Source organism: Dermochelys coriacea, chromosome 2 (assembly GCF_009764565.3).
Source record: "Dermochelys coriacea isolate rDerCor1 chromosome 2, rDerCor1.pri.v4, whole genome shotgun sequence".
Classification (NCBI taxonomy): domain Eukaryota; kingdom Metazoa; phylum Chordata; order Testudines; family Dermochelyidae; genus Dermochelys; species Dermochelys coriacea.
The window spans coordinates 84,999,038-85,020,859 of record NC_050069.1 but is presented as its reverse complement, the minus strand read 5'-3'; the positions used below and the strand labels follow the sequence as shown (position 1 = coordinate 85,020,859).

The following is a 21,822-nucleotide window of genomic DNA, read 5'->3' as shown; positions in this document are numbered from 1 at the left end:
TGAAGTATAGCCACTCTTACGTCTGTGATCGAGTGACCAGAGAGATTGAAGTGTTCTCCAACTGGTTTTTGAATGTTATAATTCTTGACGTCTGATTTGTGTCCATTTATTCTTTTACGTAGAGACTGTCCAGTTTGACCAATGTACATGGCAGAGGGGCATTGCTGGCACATGATGGCATATATCACATTGGTAGATGCGCAGGTGAACGAGCCTCTGATAGTGTGGCTGATGTGATTAGGCCCTATGATGGTATCCCCTGAATAGATATGTGGACAGAGTTGGCAACGGGCTTTGTTGCAAGGATAGGTTCCTGGGTTAGTGGTTCTGTTGTGTGGTTGCTGGTATTTGCTTCAGATTGGGGGGCTGTCTGTAAGCAAGGAGTCGTCTGTTTCCCAAGATCTGTGAGAGTGATGGGTCATCCTTCAGGATAGGTTGTAGATCCTTGATGATGCGTTGGAGAGGTTTTAGTTGGGGGCTGAAGGTGAAGGCTAGTGGCGTTCTGTTATTTTCTTTGTTGGGCCTGTCCTGTAGTAGGTGACTTCTGGGTACTCTTCTGGCTCTGTCTATCTGTTTCTTCACTTCAGCAGGTGGGTATTGTAGTTGTCGGAATGCATGATAGAGATCTTGTAGGTGTTTGAGGGGTTGGAGCAAATGCGGTTATATTGTAGTGCTTGGCTGTAGACAATGGATCGAGTGGTATGATCTGGATGAAAGCTAGAGGCATGGAGGTAGGAATAGCAGTCGGTAGGTTTCCGATATAGGGTGGTGTTTATGTGACCATCGCTTATTAGCACCGTAGTGTCCAGGAAGTGGATCTCTTGTGTGGACTGGTCCAGGCTGAGGTTGATGGTGGGATGGAAATTGTTGAAATCATGGTGGAATTTCTCAAGAGTCATTACACAAAGTAAAACTATTTCCCCCTGGTATTTCTCCCTCCCACCCCACCCCCCACTGTTCCTCTGATATTCTTGTTAACTGCTGGAATTAGCCTACCTTGCTTGTCACCATGAAAGGTTTTCCTCCTCCCCCCCCCCCCCGCTGCTGGTGATGGCTTATCTTAAGTGCTCACTCTCCTTACAGTGTGTATGATAAACCCATTGTTTCATGTTCTCTGTGTGTGTGTATATAAGTCTCTCCTCTGTTTTTTCCACCAAATGCATCCGATGAAGTGAGCTGTAGCTCATGAAAGCTTATGCTCTAATAAAATGTTAGTCTAAGGTGCCATAAGTACTCCTTTTCTTTTTGCGAATACAGACTAACACGGCTGCTACTCTGAAACCTGTTCCAAGTAGGAGAGTTCATGTTTTGATTATTTTTCTGAAATTGAACAAAGCCAAAACTTTGAAATCTCAAAATCCTCTGAAAGTTACCTTGGTCTTCTTGATACTAGTGTTACAAGCACAAATTCAATTCCAGGCCTTAGATACAACACGCTTTCTAAACCACTATTGAAAATATTTATACAAGTTTATTAAACGTTCTTCTCAAGCTTAAAAAAAATCCACTGCTATAACACTTATTTTGTTTGAATACTTAATATATAAGGGTAAGTAACTAATTCAGAACAAGACTAAACACTTCTCACTGCTCAGGCTACAGTGCCAAGCAAGAAAAAGCTTGAAATATTAACTTAAACCCAGTAACAATTGAGGGGGCTCCAGCCAATTTATGAATGATGTATAGACAGTAGAAATGTACAACCCAGAGTCACCTTCCCCTAGAGACCGTTGTATTCAAAGACTGGCTCGTAAACAGAGTGCTAATTTTTTCTTTTACACCAAGATTTAGTTCAATGACACCTCCTGCACAAAGGCAAGCCACTTTCATTAATATACATTTTTCATTAGCTACTTCATAGCTGTTGACCTGCTTCTGAACAGTCCATCTTTTAGAGCAGGATCCCTTTCAAAGTGATGTAACTGTTTTAGCAACATTTAAGAGCACCACACTGAGCTTAAGTATAGACAAGGTAACATACTTATGAAACAGACTCATATCATGTTTAAAAAAGTTAAGTGCATTAAACAGCCATCTCCATTTTAATAGCTGGATGTGGGTTATAGTCTTCAATCTGAAAGTCATCTGCTTTGAAGTCACTGATGTTTTCAATTTTACGAAGAATTTTGAGTTTTGGGAAAGGACGTGGTTCCCTCTGAAGCTGAAATTAAAGAGTTTGATTTTTGAGTGCTAATCTTGTACAAATGTAAAGAACAGTGCACAGTGAAAATTGACTACTTAGACAGCTCTTTTGGTTAGGTAGATCTCACCTGCCGTAACATTCTCAGTCCTGTCATAGTATGTAGATATTTGTGTGACGAAGGTGGAAAGATTGATATGAAGTGAACAAGTCTGTCAGAGACCCCAAAAAAAAAGTAGCATAGGGCCTTATCATTCAGCAGAATACCCACTAATTACTGGTTTGCAAACTGACTGTATATACATAAGTAAGGATAATGCATCAAAGTGCACTTTATTCATTTAGTCAGTTAGTTACAGTTTAATTGATAAGACAATTGTAAGGACACTAATATTTTGTAACAATGATAGATTAGAGTACAAATTCTCGTATCTTTGACTTGCAGAGAGATAACCACTCTTTTGGTCCAAGTTAGTCAAAATTCTACAGTGTTGTCACTTGTAACCAGAGTTGAACTCAGGTAAAGGGGAGTATTGGAGAAGAAATCAGAGGATCAGCTATGCAAATTAAGATAGTATTTACAATGAAAGGTCTCCACAGTTTCAGATCTAAAAAATGCATGATTACTATGAGTTAATAGAATCCTAGAATACCAGGATTGGAAGGGACCTCAAGAGATCATCTAGTCCAACCCCCTGCTCAAAGCGGGACCAATCCCCAACTAAATCATCCCAGCCAGGGCTTTATTAAGCCTGACCTTAAAAACTTTTAAGGAAGGAGATTCCACCACCTCCCTAGGTAACCCATTCCAGTGCTTCACTACACTCCTAGTGAAAAAGTTTTTCCCTAACATCAAACCTAAACCTCTCCCACTGCAACTTGAGACCACCACTCCTTGTTCTGTCATCTGCTACCACTGAGAACAGTCTAGATCCATCCTCTTTGGAATCCCCTTTCAGGTAGTTGAAAGCAGCTATCAAATCCTGCTGCCCTCATTCTTCTCTTCTGCAGACTAAACAATCCCAGTACCCTCAGCCTCTCATAAGTCATGTGTTCTAGTCCCCTAATCATTTTTGTTGCCCTCCACTGGAGTCTTTCCAATTTTTCCACATTCCTTCTTGAGCGTGGGGCCCAAAATTGGACACAGTACTCCAGATGAGGCCTCACCAAAGCCGAATAGAGAGGAATGATCACGTCCCTTGATCTGCTGGCAATGCTCCTACTTACACAGCCCAAAATGCCGTTAATAACCAGTTGTGGTAGATGTATATCAAAAGGACAGCCAGGCTCCAGTTACCATGGATACTTACTTGAATTTTCAAAGGTTCAACATGATTCAGATATATATGAGCATCTCCTAGTGTGTGTATGAATTCACCAGGCTGAAGAAAAAGAGGGAAAAAAGTGTTCAGACAAACAAGGTAGCACATTTCAGGACTGTATGACCTTGCAATGCTTGTGCCAGAGGTTCCCAGCACCTCTGTTGCTGAAGTGTAGCTCCTGCACCAGATTGTCTTGATAAGCCATTGTCTTACAAGTTCAAATATTGTCCTTCCCTAAAGTAACCGATCATTATTTTAAGCTACTCTAAGCAGAGTATGAAGTTCTACAACAAAGATTTTGCAACAGATATAGCAACTGAGCACTCATATTTATCTGTTAACACAAATGGAAGGAGATGGGGGTAGTGAGAAATAGTTTTCTCCATCTACCTCAAAGTGATAGGTTGCAAGTATTTCTTAGAAATTAACAGTGCTACAGTGATCCATGCTTCTACCTCAAGATTAGACTACTGTAATATATACTGTGGCACTTAATTCTTTTAAGAAACTGAAGCAACTCATTAAAAGGAGTTCCTTGCAGGATCACATGAAACCAATGCACCATGATCTATCCTGACAAATTAAAGCCCTAAAAGGTATGTCTACCCTGCAGCTGTGAGCCTGCCTCTGAGCCCAGATAGACAGACTCACACAAGTATGCTAAAACTAGCAGAATGATTATTGTGGAAAAGACAGTGGCTCCGGCTAGCCACCTGAGCTCAGATGGGCTTGGACTCGGGCAGCTAGCTGAAGCCACCACCCACGCTACAGTGCTATTTTTAGTGCACTAGCTTGAGCAGAGATAGCATAAGTCTGTCCGCCCACGCTGGGAGGCATGTTCCCAGCTGCAATGTAGACACATCCAAAATGGCTTTGAACCTGCCTAGCTGAGAAACATGCCTCACTATTGTCACAGTTATGGTATGCAGAAGCACTTGAAAGCCAGCCTTCTCGGTTTAAATCGGAGCTGCTAGCAGGATGTTTTCCGTAATGAGCCCTGAACTTTGGAATTCTCTTCCCAGCCTCTTGATCTGAAATAGCTTACATCTGTTGGCCTTCATGGCATGCTACAAATTGCAGCTATCCTCACATTTGGAAAAGGGCTGGTACTTTTTCTAACTGGGAAAGTTGATAGGTTGGTTTGTCTGCATTAACATTTCTTTCACTTACGGCAGAGGCACCTAACGCCCTGGATAAGCATTTTGTGTGACTTAAGAATTGCCTGACAACTTACCATCATTGATTTAGGTCTAGTGCTTAAGAGTTTACTGCTCCTGAAAGTATCTGCACTATTTTGCTGCAGTACTCTTAGCCATAGCATGTGATGAAATACTGGATTTTAAAAGCAGAGCTATTTACTAAATTTGTCTGCAGTGTTATTGCAGTATTTAATGTTATGCAAAAATTCACAAGTCTGCTATGAGTTGGTTCTTTACTGCAGCTCTCTCCCACAAAAAGTGTTTTGCTTTAAGAGGAGAGGTAATAGTTAAATGACATTGTAGAGGAGACATCAAACTTCATTTACTTTAATTGCCTTTTATACAAAACTTACACTAAGTCCTTACTTATTATAAAGCATGATTTTCTCCACTCACCCATTTTATCTCCTCTCCTCAGTGCTAAAAATGGAAGCAGCAACTCCTCTCCTCAGTGCTAAAAATGGAAGATAGCACCAGGAGGGGGCTCAAAAATCTATCACTATTAAATCTTGAGGAAGACTAATGTATTTAAATTAAACAAATCTCTGCTCTACCAAGTCACAAGAACGCAGCTATCTTTGGTGAAAGATAACAGGTGGCTAACAGAAAAGAGCAGTACTATACAACCATTTACAGTCAGAAGTGAAAAATATCCAATTGAAACCATGGCAGGAATTTAGGTAGGCAGATCACAATATGCAAATTGGAATCTGACAGCAACCACAGAATTAATGCTCCGTCTAGTCCAAAAAAAAAAAAAAAACAAAAACAAAACACCAGAACAACACTATGACATTTCTAATGGCTTGAAGTTGGTAGCACCTTGAAGACAGCTGTTACAGTAGCACAAAAAAAAAAAAAAAGACCCCATGGCATTTTTCATTGTCACCGGAAGGAAAAATGCTCAACTCAGATCTTTGGTAGATAAACTGGTGGAATAAGTCAGGATACATTTTCATTTTGACAAGTTTTTTCCACAAGATTTGGAGATTCTTTGATACAAGTGACCACAATGAGATTTGCAGAGTTCTTATAGTGCAGGCCACCCCACTAACACATACATTAAACACAATTCATCTACAGAGCCCGTTCTTGTACATATCTAAGCTTTTGAATGCTGTGTTGATTCCAATTCTTCCTACATAAATGTTAGTCTACTTAATGTTTTAGTCCTCTGTTCAAACTATAAATATCTAAGCAAAAGGATACTATACCTTCAGGCCTGTGACATGGGCAATCATATACGTGAGAAGTGAATAACTGGCAATATTGAAAGGCACCCCAAGTCCCATGTCTCCAGATCTCTGATACAACTGGCAAGACAGTTCACCATTTAGAACATAAAACTGGCACAGAGCATGGCATGGAGGCAAAGCCATCAGTGAAATATCTAAGGAGATGCAAAACAGGAAGAGGGGGAGGGGAAAAAACCAGTATTAAGACACCATGAAAGAGCAGAAAAAATATACATATGTATATAGAAATAAATATGCATAATACGTCAAATAGCAATATTGAACCACATATTGTAGTTCTATTGCTTTTACTATTAAGACTTTTTAAATCCTGCTATTACCACTACCAGATATTGCTTGCTTAACTATGCAACTGCTATTGTTAACAGTAATTGGATGGACAGAGGAAAATCACATGTAGAAATTCCCTGGAAAAAAAGTTTTAGACCCTGATAATACAAACGCTTATGCACATGCTTAATTTTAATCATGAGACTAATCTCATAAAATCAATAGGACTAATTATGTGAGTCAAATTAAGCATGTGTCAAGGGCTTTAGTCATTCAGCCTATGTTTTCCTTCTTAAACAAGTTCCTGCCTCTATTTTTTATTATTTGTATTGCACTACAGACACGGGGGGGAGGGGGGAAGACATCCACCACCTCAGAGAGTACAAGACAAAAAGTAACAGGTGGATAGAGACAAATGAGGGAGCACATGGGAACAATGAGACAATATTGGTCAGCATGATAAGCAGCAGCCAGAGCACTCCTGCCACCTGCTGTAAATGTATTGGCCCAATTATTACCCTAATTGTGAGCTTGTGTGTGAAAAGTGCAAGTTCATAAAAATGTTATAATAACCTATTACAACAAATGTTGATGGGAAAAGATGCAAAAAGGAAGACAAAGACAATTAGTCCAAATAAAAAGGCCTACTGATATAACTCAAGGACTATGTTAACATCATGCCTGGTAAACAAGAAGAGTATGGGACTGGAAATCAATGGGTCAAAATTTTCGCGTTGGAAATCAGTCCCAACTGTTGGACAAAATAAGGAGGGGATGGGCTATTCCATCCATCACTCCCCTTTTGGGATCCTTAGGAAAATAATAAAATGATGATAATAATTAATAAAGAACAAGGGGATGACTATGACTTAGGAAAAATCCAAAATGATGGCTGACTGAAAAGGCTGAAGAAGAAGAAAGGAGCGAATTTTATGATCATGTCCACCACCCCCGTTGTCGCTTTGGGACCTGGAATTTACTGTAACACCATTGGGCCTTCATTATTCTGATCCTCAGAAGTGTCCTGACCAGACCACACAAGAGTGGGAGCCAGAGGACATCGCCACCTCCACAGACTTGTACATGCATGCATGCGTGTGTGCGCGCACGCACATGAGAGAGAGATGCACACACACTTTCCTTCTCCAATGTATTTCTTTCCTTATCCCCTTCCTTTTTTCTTCTGTCTAATAAGGAGTTTGGTTTCAATGGCCAAAACTGCATATTTTGAAACACTGCTGTATGCTTGTGACCAGAGAGGCAGCTAAAAGCAATCACCTAAACAGCTTGATGCTGGAATAAGTTTGCCAGGTCTTGGAATAGCTGACAAAACCATGTGCTGTGCCTATGTTTCTCCAGGAGCAAGCTAGCAAGTAAAAGTCAACACCAGAAACAGAAGCTGCATTTTCTATCCTTGTTGTTCTTTTCTCTTCCCTCTTGAGTGTTTGTCTTGTTTTGTTTTCTAGGAAACAGGATCGGACTTTACCAACAGCGATAACAGCTCCAGCCCATCTCAACTAACTTCTTCTCTTTTCCCCAAAAAAAGGATAGTTATACCATCAAAGAGGCTGTCAAACACAAGGGTTTTCCTTCTAACAGCTCTCTCCAGCTAAAGGGACAGGGAACAAGGGATGTTGTTAAAATGGAAGTCTTATTTACTACTTTACATTTCAAATGCTTTAACTATTTTTCCTTCTTTTCTGTATCTTTAATAAAACAGGTTTAAAAGATTAATCGTGTGTTTGCCTTGATACAAGCAAGCTGCAGTCTCTGTATACCAAACCTCTTTAAATTTAAGGTTGGACAGTTTCAGGGTCACGTTAACACCACTTGCTCTTGGGGCCCATTTATTCCATCTAAATTAGTATAATATGCCTACTTCTCACATTTTTGTAGCCATCACGGCAAAGGAGAGTTTTAAGGATGAATTTAAATGACAACAGTTAAGTGGTTTTGTAGATGTTTATGTGCAGCTCTTCCTATGCATGAGACAGAATGGAAGAGAGCATGGAAGTTCTTTTTTTGGAAACTGAACAAGCGGGTGATAAAGGCTGATGTCACTGGCAAGGTGGAGGTGGGAGTCAACATCTTGGCAGGATACGAGACACAATAGGTAGCATGAGGATAGACTGTGAAGGGCCCTGACGGTAAAGGCAAGTAGATTACATCTGAGGCGATGGAGAAAGAATGGATGCAAAAGCAGGTGACATGATCAAACAAACTAGGACAATGATCTTTGCAGAAGCACTTTGAATGGATATAAGCTAGGTGAGACTGTATTTGTCAAGGTCAGAATGTTGCAGGAGTCAAAATGATGGGAGACTAGATGAGTGAACTGTGTGGACAGAGAAGGAAGATATGTAGAGATGTTAGGCAGGAAGGATCAACAAGATTTAGACCAGCAGACCCCAAACTTACTGGTTCATGTACCACGTTCTTTAAAAAAAAGAAAAGAAAAGAAATGAAATGGCTGTGAAGTGAACTGATGGAATATATGATGCACCACAGTTAGGAAAACCATGATTTAGACACAGCCTGTATGTTAGAGAAATGGTCAAGTTAAAGATGCAAAATGACAGAAGATAATGGTGTCCACTGTGACTGAGGAAAGGGGGAAGACTTGGCAGGGAAGATTAAGAACCCTGTTTTGGCTTTGTTGATCTTAAACTGACACCTTGTGGATGTCCAGCTATCATACTCCTTTCACCTGCCTAATCCCTATTAACCCTCCACCTACCGTACAGTTGCCCTTTAATGGGAACCTTACCCCAGCATGCCTTTTTGGAAAGTGGCTCTTTAACTATAGCAGGGAAAACAGCTAAAACAATCATTTTTTAACTGGCTGCTGCTTGTTGGCATCTTCCGCTCTTCTAGCTGTTGAGTACCTTTAATTCCTAAAGTTCTTAAACAGGCTCCTTTCTTTAGAAAAGATTCTAACAACAACGAAAAAAAGCATTGTAATTTTTTTTTAAGTTTTGTTCTCTTCTCCCCAAATTTTGAGTATAATCCTATAATTTAATACACAGTAAAAAAACAGCTGCTTGATTTTTCAATTCCGAGTTTCCTTAAAAAACAAGTTAAATGGTTTTTTATTATATGCAAAGTGTCTGAATAGTGACTGTATGTAGAGGGCAGAGATAATCATGTATTTCCATTTGTACTAAGACAGAAAAGGTTTGAAATCATATAGGATGTTTTGAGGCCTGAATATCCTCTCACATCAGTGAGAGTCATGAGAAACAGGAGATCCAGGTTATAATTCACCCAACCATTTATAGAACATGAAATCACATATCAGTTGTGTAAGCTCACCTTTTCTTGCAGCAAAAATGTAACCACCACCACCAAGCTGGCTGTAGACACAGGATCTGGTAATTATGCAAACTTTCAGGACTAAATGAGCACCAATGATATAGCTTAGCATGCAACTTGGTAAAGTGCAAATACATTCACTTCACACACACACAGACACACACACTTCTGTACCTTTGGGATTCCAAGCACACATGATGATTCTTCTGTCATCTGGATTGTTTTTGATTGTATCGATTACATTCTGCAGCTGGTCCACTCCTTGGCCAGAGTAATCTGAAGAAAGTTACCAAACAAGATTTAAATAAGTCAGACAGCCTAAGGTTGTTTTGACAATAGCTTAGAGCTGCCCCCCAAAAAATACTTTTGAAAGTCAAGCCCACACCTTTCAGGAAAATTACACTAATTGTGCCCTCTTCTGATCCCACCTGGGATTGTTAAAGGCTTACACCTTAATACATCTTCTGAGTCTTCCCCTTCTCTCTTCTGGGTAGTCCTTTGGGGGCCCCAGATGAGTGCTCCAAGCTTTGGGAAAAGGTGGTGTCCCCTTCCCCTCTTTTCTTGCATGCTTTGAGAAGTGAAATAGTTATTGTTGACCTTAAAGCATCATCACTGGCATTGGGGTTGGGTTAGTACCTGCTGAAATGGGGTCATACACACCTCAGCTATTCTTTCACTCTCTCTGCAAACTCACATAAGTGTCTGCATCCTTACAACCCAATGCCAGGTCTACATTTAAAATGTACATGAAAATAGCTACGGCACTCAGAGGTGTGAAAAATCCACACCCCCTGAGTGCTGTAGCTATGCAAACCTAACCCCCAGAGTAGACACAGTTAAATTGATGAAAAAATGCTTCTGTTTACCTAGCTACCATTGCTTGGTGAGATGGAGTTCCTACAGCAATGGAAAAAAACCCTTCCATTGCTGTAGTCTGCAGCCACACTTTGCAATTACAGTGGCATAGCAACAGCACTGTTGCTATAGTGCCCTTAGTGTAGACACAGCCCATGATTGAACATTTTCTTCTCAAGCACAACAGCTAAAAACTTTAAATGAATGCTGAGACCTTGGAGAATAATTGAGGTCTGTCTGTATATCTGACAGTGGGTCTTAGAGCCTACAGAGTTTAAATAGAGTAGAACTAACATGCTATTTTTATCACCCATAAGTCCTGTGTTTGAGAATGCACAAAAGCCAGATTTCAATGAGGAACAAGATGCTACAAACTCTTAGTTCATATCATGACAACTGTTAAACCTCCTCAATTAAAATAATCAATTTTTATATAATTTTAAACAAAGGCTTATCCTTTACATGGGAAATCAAAGGTACCTTAATCCAAGAGAAATTTGAAGAACAAATAAAATATATGAGGCCAGGGGGCCATAAAACAATTTTGTTTACTTGGTGCTGTTCATTTTTACTGGCCTGCTATCCAGTAGACTGACTACCTGCCTTTTCTTTGTCCTATACCAACATATGAATACGTGGAGATTGTTTTGGTATAACAGTGCTCTCTGTTTAAAAAAGAAATTATGCCCAGGTTGATATAGTGTGAAGTACTGGAATTCTTCTTTATATTTTTACTTGCCTTTTTAGATGAAGAAAATACTTTTTGATGGTTGAATAAGACATTAGTTCACCGCCCCCAACATTATTATGAAACCTAAGCATGGGAGAGTCATGATTTTCCAATGATACTTTCCTGTAAACAGCACAAATTAATGTGCTAATTATACAAATGAGTAATAGCAGCTCTCTGAAATGAGTGATTTTAGTGTAGTTTAAAAAAAAAAAAAGTGTCCTGTTACAATTGGCACCTTTGCTGGCAGCCTCAGCAGAGGCAAAGAATTAAATGGGCATGGAAACCAAAATATTCTCCCACCTACAGGTAATCATACTAGCACATTAGCAGAACAGTGTACTGCCTATGATTCACCCATTCTACAAATATGCAGTATTGCAGGCAGTAGCCTATTTCATAATGGTAGGCTTTCCAAGAAGCTCAATATAACCTCCCAAAAAGATCTACTTACTCTGGTTCTCAGTTACCATTATAAATGTCCTCGTTATAATCTTTTCATGCCTCCATAAATAACCTCCTGAAAGTGAGGTATCCGTCAGTCTCACTAAGCACGGAAGATAAAAATCTCTAGTTTTCCCCTGTTGAAGTTATCTACTTTCCTCACCTGTATTCATATCTTTGTATTCAGCTCCAAAGTGTCTCCACTGGAAACCATACACTGGTCCCAAATCCCCTTCTGTTCTGTCAGGGAAACCTTGTTTATCCAAGAATTCACGTGATGCATTGGCATCCCAAATCTTCACTCCTTTTGCAGAGAGCTCTTTAGCATTTGTTGAACCCTACACACACAATAAAACTATGTTATAAACAATATGTTACTGAGAATTGAATTATACTGCTCTAGTCATCTAATTAATTCATCTCTAGCTTTGTATACTGTAGACCAATGGAGGTTCAAGGATAAATGTGATCGCCTACAGTTGCTTGTACACAGGCCCTTCAGCAAACAAGGGGTTTTACTTTTTGATTGATGAAACAAGAAAAACTTGTTCCATGTCTGTACAATTCTGCTATTCGTGATGCACCTGCTGTCAGCCTTCGTGAACTGGCTTACAAGTTATTGTGGGGGGAAAAGTTTATGCAGTCCCTTCTCTCTTGCTTGCTTTTTCTGTTTTCTTGAAGTTTAAATTACATGCTCTTCAGAGATGCCAATTAGAAATAGTCTGAAGTTCTGTTTAGTCACTGAGCAGATGGTAGGCTCCCATATTCTACTCTGCCACTTTGTATAAAACCTAGAGTAAGAAAACAAATCCCACGAGTTTAAAATAGCACTGAAAGTGAATAGAGACTTAAATATTATCTGCTATCAAAACACGTCTACAGTCTCAGAGTACAGCACTGTGCTGGTTGACATCTGAAAGATTCTAGCCCTTATAGTTGAAAAAATAAGCCTTCCTTTTTAAAAAAGCATTAAGTTCTTCAAAAAACTGTTATCTGGATAAGTTGATTTTTCAAGTCCCGATGTACCAGCATTTAATCAAATGCTACTCAAAATCGCATCAGGGAACATCAATAGGGCAACACACCATCTTAGCACTTGTCTACACAAGTTTTTACACCAGTATAAACTATGCTTGGTAGCCTGGTCTCCACTACAGGGTTAGGTCGAATTTAGCCGCGTTAGGTCAATTTAAAAATGACTGCATCCACACAACCAACCCCGTTCCGTCAGCCTAACGGGCTCTTAAAATTGACTTCTGTACTCCTCTCCGATGAGGGAAGTAGCGCTAAAATCAACCTTGCTGGGTCAAATTTGCGGTAGTATGGATGCAAATCGACGGTATTGGCCTCCAGGAGCTATCCCAGAGTACTCCATTATGACTGCTCTGGACAACACTTTGAACTCCGATGCACTAGCCAGGTACACAGGAAAAGCCCTGGGAACTTTTGAATTTCATTTCCCGTTTGGTCAGGGTGGCGAACTCAGCAGTACAGGTGACCATGCAGTCTCCCCAGAATCGTAGAGCGTAGAATGTTTCTACACTCCCCCCTATCATCTTTGTCCCTGAAGTTATCGCAGATTAGAAGGCGGGGGGGGAGGGGGGAACACGCACTCACAATGACATGTTTTCCAAGCTCATGCAGTCCTCCCGCACTGATAGGGCACAGCTTAATGCATGGAGGCATTCAGTGGCAGAGGCCAGGAAAGAATTAAGTGAGTGCGAAGAGCAGAGGCAAGATGTGATGCTGAGGCTAATGGGAGAGCAAATGGACATGATGAAGCATCTGTTGGAGCTGCAGAAAAGCCAACAACAGCATAGACCCCCCGCTGCATCCACTGTATAACCGTAGGAGGGAGAGTTCAGTGGTTTGAGCATTGGCCAGCTTAAACCCAGGGTTGTGAGTTCAATCCTTGAGGGGGCAATTTAGGGATCTGGGGCAAAAATTGGGGATTGGTCCTGCTTTGAGCAGGGGGTTGGACTAGATGATCTCCTGAGGTCCCTTCCAACCCTGATATTCTATGATACCCTCCGCCCCATGTTCCATAGCCTCCTCCCCCAGACACCCAGGAACGCGGGGTGGGGAGGCTCTGGGCACCCAGCCACTCCACTCCAGAGGATGGCCCAAGTAACAGAAGGCTGTCATTCAAACAGTGTGATTTTTAGTGTCGCTACAATAAGCCGTGTGACCTTGTCCTTCCCTTCTCCCCCACCCCACCCAGGCTACCTTGTCAGTTATCTCTTTTTTTTAAATTAATAAAGGAAGAATGCATGGTTTCAAAACAATAGTTATTTTATTTCGAAGGGGGGAGGGTGGTTGGCTTACAGGGAATTAAAAATCAACGAAGAGGGCGGGTTTGCGTCAAGGAGAAACACACAACTGTCACACCAAAGCCTGGTAAGTCATAAAACTGGTTTTCAAAGCTTCTCTGATGTGCAGCGCGCCTTGCTGTGCTCTTCTTATCGACCTGGTGTCTGGCTGCTGAAAAATCAGATGCCAGGCGATTCGCCTCAACCTCCCACCTGCCATAAATGTCTCCCCCTTACTCTCACAGATATTATGGAGCACACAGCAATAACAATGGGAATGCTGGTTGCGCTGAGGTCTGACCTAGTCAGTAAACAGCGCCGGCGAGTTTTTAAAACATCCAAAGACACATTCTACCACCATTCTGCACTTGCTCAGCCTATAGTCGAATTGCTCCTTACTGCTGTCCAGGCTTCATGTGAGCAAGGGGTCGGTGCGACCGCGCGGTGCTGCCGGCGGGAGAGCAGCCTGAGGCAGAAGCCTCCAGCTCACATAATATTCCAGGCAGGACTGAATTTCCATGAGACGAAACTTAAAGAGAATGACCTAGAGTCTCTGGCACCCATTTGGTGCTTTAAGAGTCTATGATTCTATAAGAGGAGAATAGCCATGTCTGTCCAGGCGCCCCTGATCAACCTCGCCGAGGTCTGCCAGGAGTACCCAGGAGACGTACGACAGCGATCAGTCCTACTGCATTGTCTGCCACGAAGGCAAGGAGCTGCTGCTGTGTAGCAATGCAGTACCGCATCTGCCAGCAGCACCCAGGAGACGTACGGTGACGGTGAGCTGAGGGGGCTCCATGCTTGCCAAGGTATGGCGTCTGCACAGGTAACCCAGGAAAAAAGGCACAAAACTATTGTCTGCCATTGCTTTCACAGAGGGAGCAAGGGAGGGGGCCTGACAATATGTACCCAAAACCACCCGTGACAATGTTTTTGCCCCATCCGGCATTGGGAGCTTAACCCAGAATTCCAGTGGGCTGTGGAGACTGTGGGAACTGTGGGATAGCTACCCACAGTGTACCACTCTGTAAGTTGATGCTAGCCACAGTAGTGAGGACGCACTCCGCTGACTTAATGCGCTTAGTGTGGACATATGCAATCAACTGTATAAAATCAGTTTCTAAAAATCGACTTCTATAAAATCGACCTAATTTCGTAGTGTAGACATACCCTTAGAGGTGTGATCGTCTATTAGAAGTGTGATTTTTTTTTTAAATTTTTTTTTTTTTTTTGCCAAAAGTTGTATTGGTAAAAAACCTAGGATAGATGCAGTTATACCAGTATAAGACTGTCTTATCCTAGAGTATTTCATTTTGGTGACAGAACAGGAATAAGCTATCAGTATAAAAGCATTCACATAGGGTTTTCCTGTTTTAACTACAGCAGTATAGTTTAAGGAGCAAAACTTTCTAGTGTACACAAGTCCTTCAACACTTCAGAATATTTCACTAAAAAGAAGCAAGGTAAGATTTAACCAACATTCCCACCAGATTGTACTTGCACCTTAACCAAAATTAACAAAATGTGTTGAAGATAATGGACTTATTTATAAGTTGGAAAAATACTAGAATGTCATGACTTGTTTGTTCCCTGTATGAATGGAAACATCTGTAAGTGTTTCAAATGCACTAGTCCAGAGTAGGATATATTCTATAGACAGCATTATCAATGCACATAACCATGCATCATACCTTGATAAACCATAGCAGCTCTTCCAGCACTCCCTTCCAGAACACTCGTTTTGTCGTCAGCAAAGGAAACTGATCTGAAAAAGGTCAAAGCAGCAAAGTCAATTCTCACTCATCAAATACCACAGATTGCTTTTCACTTATAAATACTAAAAGTATTAAAGCTTAGACATTGATCTGTTGTGCATGTGCATTATGTACTATCACAATAAGAGCCTAGTTTATTGGAGCACTCATTTAGAACTTAGTACAGCACTGTAACAGTCAGGAAAGCATGCAATGATGAGTGCAAATTCTACTACTGCTTTGCTGGGGCAAGGAACACAGGCATCTAACCTTATTCCTAAAAAAATGGTCTTTGGAGCCTAGTACATTGCCAGATAAAGACAGAGATTTTAATTAGAAACGTATCATTCATAAAACTCAATCATGGGGTGCAGTTAAGAGCCTATGGCAAGGTAAAATAGGTATACATGCAGTTGAATTCAGAGGCTCTTGATAAAGTTCTGGTCAAGTCTACTTTACTAACGTGGAGATGAAATCAGACCTAGGATACCTGCTAGACAGGGTGGTGGTAAAACTGTCTCAGGAGGTTAACAAGAGATGAGGACAGGCCTGATCCAGGTTTTTTCTCCATAAGGCAACTATGGGGGACAGATGCAAGGGGACTCAGCCACCCCACACCTAGGGCAATTAAAAAAAAAAAAAAAAAGAGAGAGAGGAGCAGAAGGGTTTAGGGATCTTATGTGTAAGGAAGTAGGGCAACTGGAGGCTCTTCCCTGTAGGTGGGAGTTACACCTGCCCACATCTGGATTACCCCCACCCAACCCCTGCCTATAAAAGATGGGGTCTAGACTAGAGCAGAATTCAGCAGTAGCAGCAGCGGAAAAGGCCAGTGCCCAGATAGCGCTGCCCCCTAAGATGTGGCACAATGGCCTCCCCTCCCCGCAAGAAAGATGCTAGAGGCTGTCACCCAGAAGACAACAGGAGGGGGCTGAGCAGCACTCCCTCAGATGGCCATGACAAGGTGGAGGGGAGGGTGCGGCCAAGAGTGGGGCAAGCAGCCATGGGGGGGGGGGTGTGGGGGACAAGAGGAGATGGATGCTGGCAGCCAGCTCAGGGGGGATGTGAAGCGCTTGGCAGGTCTGCCAGGCACCAGGCCGGGGGGGGGGGGGGAAGGCGGTGGGATGTGGTGAGGGACTGGAGGGGCACATGGGGGGGGGAGGAGGAGGTCTGGGGAGGGGGAGCCCACGGGGAGGGGGCCCACGGGATGGAGACGGTCTGGGGAGGGGGAGGGGCCATGGGGAAGGGGGCCCAAAGGAGGGGGAGGCTGCGGGGAGCGGGGTCCCCGCCGCGCCAGCGACTCGGGGCCGGGCCGGCGCCGTCACCTCTCAGGCTGTACCGCGCCTGCAGCCCGAACGCGGAGATGGTGCCGGTCCCGGTCCGATCCTCCTTCCGGTGGCCGCGCTGCAGGATGTGCTCGACCTGCCCCAGGTACCGCAGCTCCCCGTGCGGCGGGGGCGCCGGGCGCTGCTGCTCGGGCGCGGCGCACATGGCGGGGGCGGGGGAGGGGCTGCGGGCCCGCTCTTCAAACTGGCGCCATCCCCGGCCCGCCAGGCGCCAGCCAATCGTAGGGCCGGGCGGGGGCGGGGGCGCGCGCGCGGGAGGAGCCGTGGGCGGCCCCCCTCCCTCCGCCGCTTCCTTCCCCTCCCCTCCCCCCCCCCCCCGCTCCAGGCCGGGCGGAAAGGGGCTGGGCTGCCTGGCCGCAGCGCGGGCCCTGGGGCGGGGCACCGAGCTGAATAGCTCCGGTACCCGGGGCCCCCTGCCCGCGCAGACACCAGGGCTGCGCCCGCCGCGTGGCTCTCGCAGCGCCCCGCTCTTTGGCCAGTGCGCTGCTGCTGGGGGGGGCAGAGCCGACCATCACCCTGGGCCTTAAAATCTGTGATTGTACCGGGCCCAGCGCAGCCAAGCAGCCCAGGAAAGGCGGGGGGGGGGGCTCCAGGAGAAGGTTTCCTCTTGGACCCAGCCCGGGGCTGTCCCCCCCCCCCCGTAACTACAAAACAAAAAGAAGCCTATTTAGATTCAATTCTTCCTGTAGCACTGGAGTACTGTGTAGTTTGATGGCGCTGATTATTCCCCCTGGGATTTTCTGTTAATTCAAATTGATGCTCAGCCAGGTATATCTACAGTAGCCCATGACCGTTATTTATTTCAATAAAACGATTAGACTTGCGTTTTTACCACTTTTGCTAAAATCCTCAGCATAAAACATGTTCATAGGGGTGGTTCCTCTCTCGTGGTTAGGAAGCGACTGCCAAAGTGCCTTCCTGATCCACTCTGTGAGAGTTAGGAGGAGTACTCTGGCACCTTGGAGACTAACAAATTTATTTGAGCATAAGCTTTTGTTTACAGTGTTTAGGACAACTACATCCTCCCTGTTTAGAGAGGCAATCGTTATACATTGTTGTTGTTCCCTTACAAACATAACTTTTGTTACAAGAATCTTTTCAGGTCTCTGTGGAAATTTCAACGTTGTCATGCACTCGAAGTCCCCTTTCTGTAAGTATGTAGCATCTGACACTTTCTTATGTACAAAGAAAAGCAGTACTTGTGGCACCTTAGAGACTAACAAATTTATTAGTGCATAAGCTTTCGTGAGCTACAGCTCACTTCCGATGAAGTGAGCTGTAGCTCACGAAAGCTTATGCTCTAATAAATTTGTTAGTCTCTAAAGTGCCACAAGTACTGCTTTTCTTTTTGCGAATACAGACTAACACGGCTGCTACTCTGAAACCTTTCTTATGTACAGTAATCAGTAGACTGGGTTTATCTAGAGGCGTGAAAAGGGAGAATTGCTGTCAAGCCTAGAAATAAGTGCAGAGACGGGTCATAAGGTTCCCTTCTCTTAAAACTCACAGGAAGACAATGCTACCATGCAAGACAGCCAGGGAAGGAGAAAGTCTTACAGGGGCATTGAAAACAGATGAAGAAAAGAGGAAAATAGATGCCTCCCACTGTATTGCAAAGTAATGCATGTCAGAAAACATAATCCCAACTATACCTACAAAATGATGGGGTATAAATTAGCTGTTACCACTCAAGAAAGAGATCATGGGTGGTGCGTGAACACCCCATTCTGGGAGGCTAGCCTCCGGCCCCGCCCCTTCTGTTCCTGCCCCGCCCCCTCATGGTCACCCACCACGGCTAGTGAAGCCCCAAGCCCCCCACCATGGCCAGAGGAGCCGCAACTGGCTGGCCGGAGCTGCCCCGAGCGCCAGTCCACCCGCCTGAGCTCCTTCTGGCCCGCCTGCCCGAGCCGCTCCGAGCCCTGGCCTCCTGGAGGAGCTCTAAGCCCCAACACGGCTCCTCCCCAGGACCGTGGCGGAGAGCGTTAGTGGACGTTTGGAGAGGCTTAGCCTCCTCCGGCCTCCATTATGTGCCTCCGATGAAAAAGCTCTTGGAGTCATGGATAGATCTCTGAAAACATCTGCTCAATATGCAGCAGCAGTCAAGCTAGCAGAAAGTTAGGAGCCATTAGAAAAGGGATAGATAATAAGACAGCAAATATAATGCCACTATAAATGTATGGTACATCCGCACCTTGAATGCTGCGTAACTTCTGGTCATCCCATGTCAAAAAATATATATTAGAATTGTGAAAAGTACAGAGAAGGGCAATAAAAATGATTAGGGGTATGGAACAGGTTCCATATGAGGAGAGATTAAAAAGACTGGGCCTGTTCATCTTAGAAAAGAGACAACTAAGGGGGAATATGATAGATGTCTTTAAAATCATGAATGGTGTGGAGAAAATGACTAAAGAAGTGTTATTTACCCCCTCAGATAACACAAGAACCAGGAGTCACCCAATGAAATTAATAGACAGCAAGTTTAAAACAAACTAAGGACATACTTCTTCATACAATGTATAGTCAGCCTGTGGAACTCTTTGCCAGAGGATGTTGTGAGGGCCAAAAGTATAACTCTGTTCCCCATGCTCTGGGTGTCCCTAATCCTAAATAATAATTTATTACATTAAACAAATCTCTGTGAGAATATTCTCATCCACAATCCAATGCCGTTCCCTCTATTCTTCACGTTTCTTGGAAGCTAAGCTTGTTGCACTCATTGCACATCATGCTTTCTTACAAAAATACTTATAAAAATAATTGATTTAATATATCTTAAGTACTGTTAATTGGTATTAAAAGTGGTTCACTTTCTTGTCAGTATGTTCTTTTTTTACTCTTTTTTGGAGATGAATTGATGGATAGCAAATTCAGAATAGGGAGCTGGTCTTTTCAGTCAGCCTCAGGGTTGAAAAAGCCATTGGTTAACAATTTACTTTGTATAACCCTTTACTATACACTTTGGCAACCCTTGTATAATTTGTCAAAGGAATAATGTACCTTTAATTTTAATAACTTTATATCCTTTGTTTTCAGCACTTTATTATAAGCTTTTCAATTCCTGGGTGTACTGGACATATGTCTAAAAAAGGAATGAGGGAACAGAATTACAGCAACTAACACATTGCTCCAAGTTGATAGTAGGTTGGCTGTTATGCTCTGGATTGCGGAGGTGTGGGGCAGTTAATAGGTAACCATGATTAGTTGAATATTCCCCAAATACTTCTGCTTTAATATGTGATGCCTTACAAAGTCATTTGAGGGTAAACATTTAGAAATTTCATTATTAGTTTTGTAGAGGCCAGTCCTGAGATATGCCAATTCACATGGGAGTTGTGGCTGCTCTTCACTTTTCAGGGTTAGGCCCCTAGTGGTACTAGCTATGTTTAAGACTTAACTTCCTTTCAGTGGTGCATAGGGCCCTGCATTGGAGAGAACTTCACCTGCTCCAACAATGTATTTTGTCAAATAAAGGAAATAAAGAGGACTCTTGAAACGCCTGGCCTTTCTGTTGGTTAAAATCGTTAAGTATTTTTAGGTAAGTAGGAGTGAAAAAGCAGAATATGGTATAAAGAAAAAGCTGCAGTTTATTATATTGGAAACTAATATTTTGTGCACTTAGAAATAAAGAAAAGTGAGTTAGGAAAAAATACAGCTGAGAATGGGGAAATGTTCTTTGGGATATGTACCACTCTTGGTGTGCACAGCAAATGAAACTGAAATCACTTGGAGCTCTGCCTAGGACTGAGGGTATTATAGCATAAGGATCTTAGTTTTTATTTTATTTTACACATGAAGTTCAAGCAAACATGTAAAATGGACAAAACAAACTTTTTTCCAATGAAAATATTTATTGACCTGTTAAAAAATTACTTTAGTTGCAAACTGCAAGTAAACTATGCAAAAAGCTGAAGAATTTGTTCATCACAAATTATGAAAAAAGCCATTTAATGTACATTATAAATGTAAAAGCAACTAGAAGAAGAAACAGAATACATGCATTAATGTATTACATATACATTCAGCCTCGGTTGATTAATTTTTAGCTGGGTGTACAAAGGATTTAGGCCCTAGTCCTGCAAAGTCTTAAGCATGTGCTTAATTTTAAGCATTCAAGTAATAGCATTTAGGGCAATGGGGACAACTTACATGGTTGAAGCTGAGCATGTGCTTAAGTCTCTGTAAGACTGGGATCATAAGTGATAACCAACAATCACATAAAGTTCCATACATGCATATAATTTTTCATTTAAAAGGAATACAAATTGGCATGGATTTTAATTTGCCATGCAAAAAAAATACTGTAAATATTGAATACTTGATGTCACAATATTTATTAAACAATATATTGTTTGTAAGCAAACATTTTAAAACCCTATTCATAGAACAGTTCTGTGTACTCTGAACTTTGGAGTACTTCACTGTAAGGAGAGGATGCTGGATTTGAAGTGGATGATATTCCACAGATCTTCTTGTCTAGAGGGGGAATTGTGCATTAGTGCTCAATTGCATTGTGCAGTGCATTAGTGACCATAGTGTGTTTTTTAAAAAACTGTCTTTTTTTATTTTCGGACTAAAGAAGGGTGTTACATATATGAATAACAGATGATAGTGGAAAGAAAAGGAGTACTTGTGGCACCTTAGAGACTAACAAATTTATTTGAGCATAAGCTTTCGTGAGATACAGCTCACTTCATCCGATGAAGTGAGCTGTAGCTCACAAAAGCTTATGCTCAAATAAATTTGTTAGTCTCTAAGGTGCCACAAGTACTCCTTTTCTTTTTGCGAATACAGTCTAACACGGCTGTTACTCTGAAACCTGTCATTATGCAAGATGATAGTGGATACATCTTCCAACTGAGTGAACATACAACACAAAAAAATTCAG

The 21,822-nt window shown here is 42.5% G+C and overlaps 1 protein-coding gene across 1 annotated transcript; it reads right to left on the bottom strand.

The window, feature by feature from the left end:
- Nucleotides 1-1,451: 1,451 nt before the first annotated feature.
- Nucleotides 1,452-17,162, bottom strand: TYMS (thymidylate synthetase). The gene is made up of 7 exons (XM_038390219.2): nucleotides 16,914-17,162; nucleotides 15,529-15,602; nucleotides 11,692-11,866; nucleotides 9,674-9,775; nucleotides 5,876-6,051; nucleotides 3,451-3,522; nucleotides 1,452-2,161 (listed from the first exon to the last, which is right to left on the bottom strand). Exons 1-7 carry the CDS (start codon nucleotides 17,077-17,079, stop codon nucleotides 2,024-2,026), a joined length of 903 nt encoding a protein of 300 aa, XP_038246147.1. The 5' UTR covers nucleotides 17,080-17,162; the 3' UTR covers nucleotides 1,452-2,023.
- Nucleotides 17,163-21,822: the final 4,660 nt, after the last annotated feature.

Bases quoted from the DNA above. Each gene is read 5' to 3' on its own strand.
- TYMS (XM_038390219.2), bottom strand. From the start codon at position 17,079: ATGTGCGCCGCGCCCGAGCAGCAGCGCCCGGCGCCCCCGCCGCACGGG. The intron at 6,052-9,673 runs GTACAGAAGTGT...GCATCTCCTTAG, and splicing joins GTGTGCTTGGAATCCCAAAG to ATATTTCACTGATGGCTTTG. The intron at 3,523-5,875 runs GTATAGTATCCT...CTTTTTCTTCAG, and splicing joins CCCATGTCACAGGCCTGAAG to CCTGGTGAATTCATACACAC.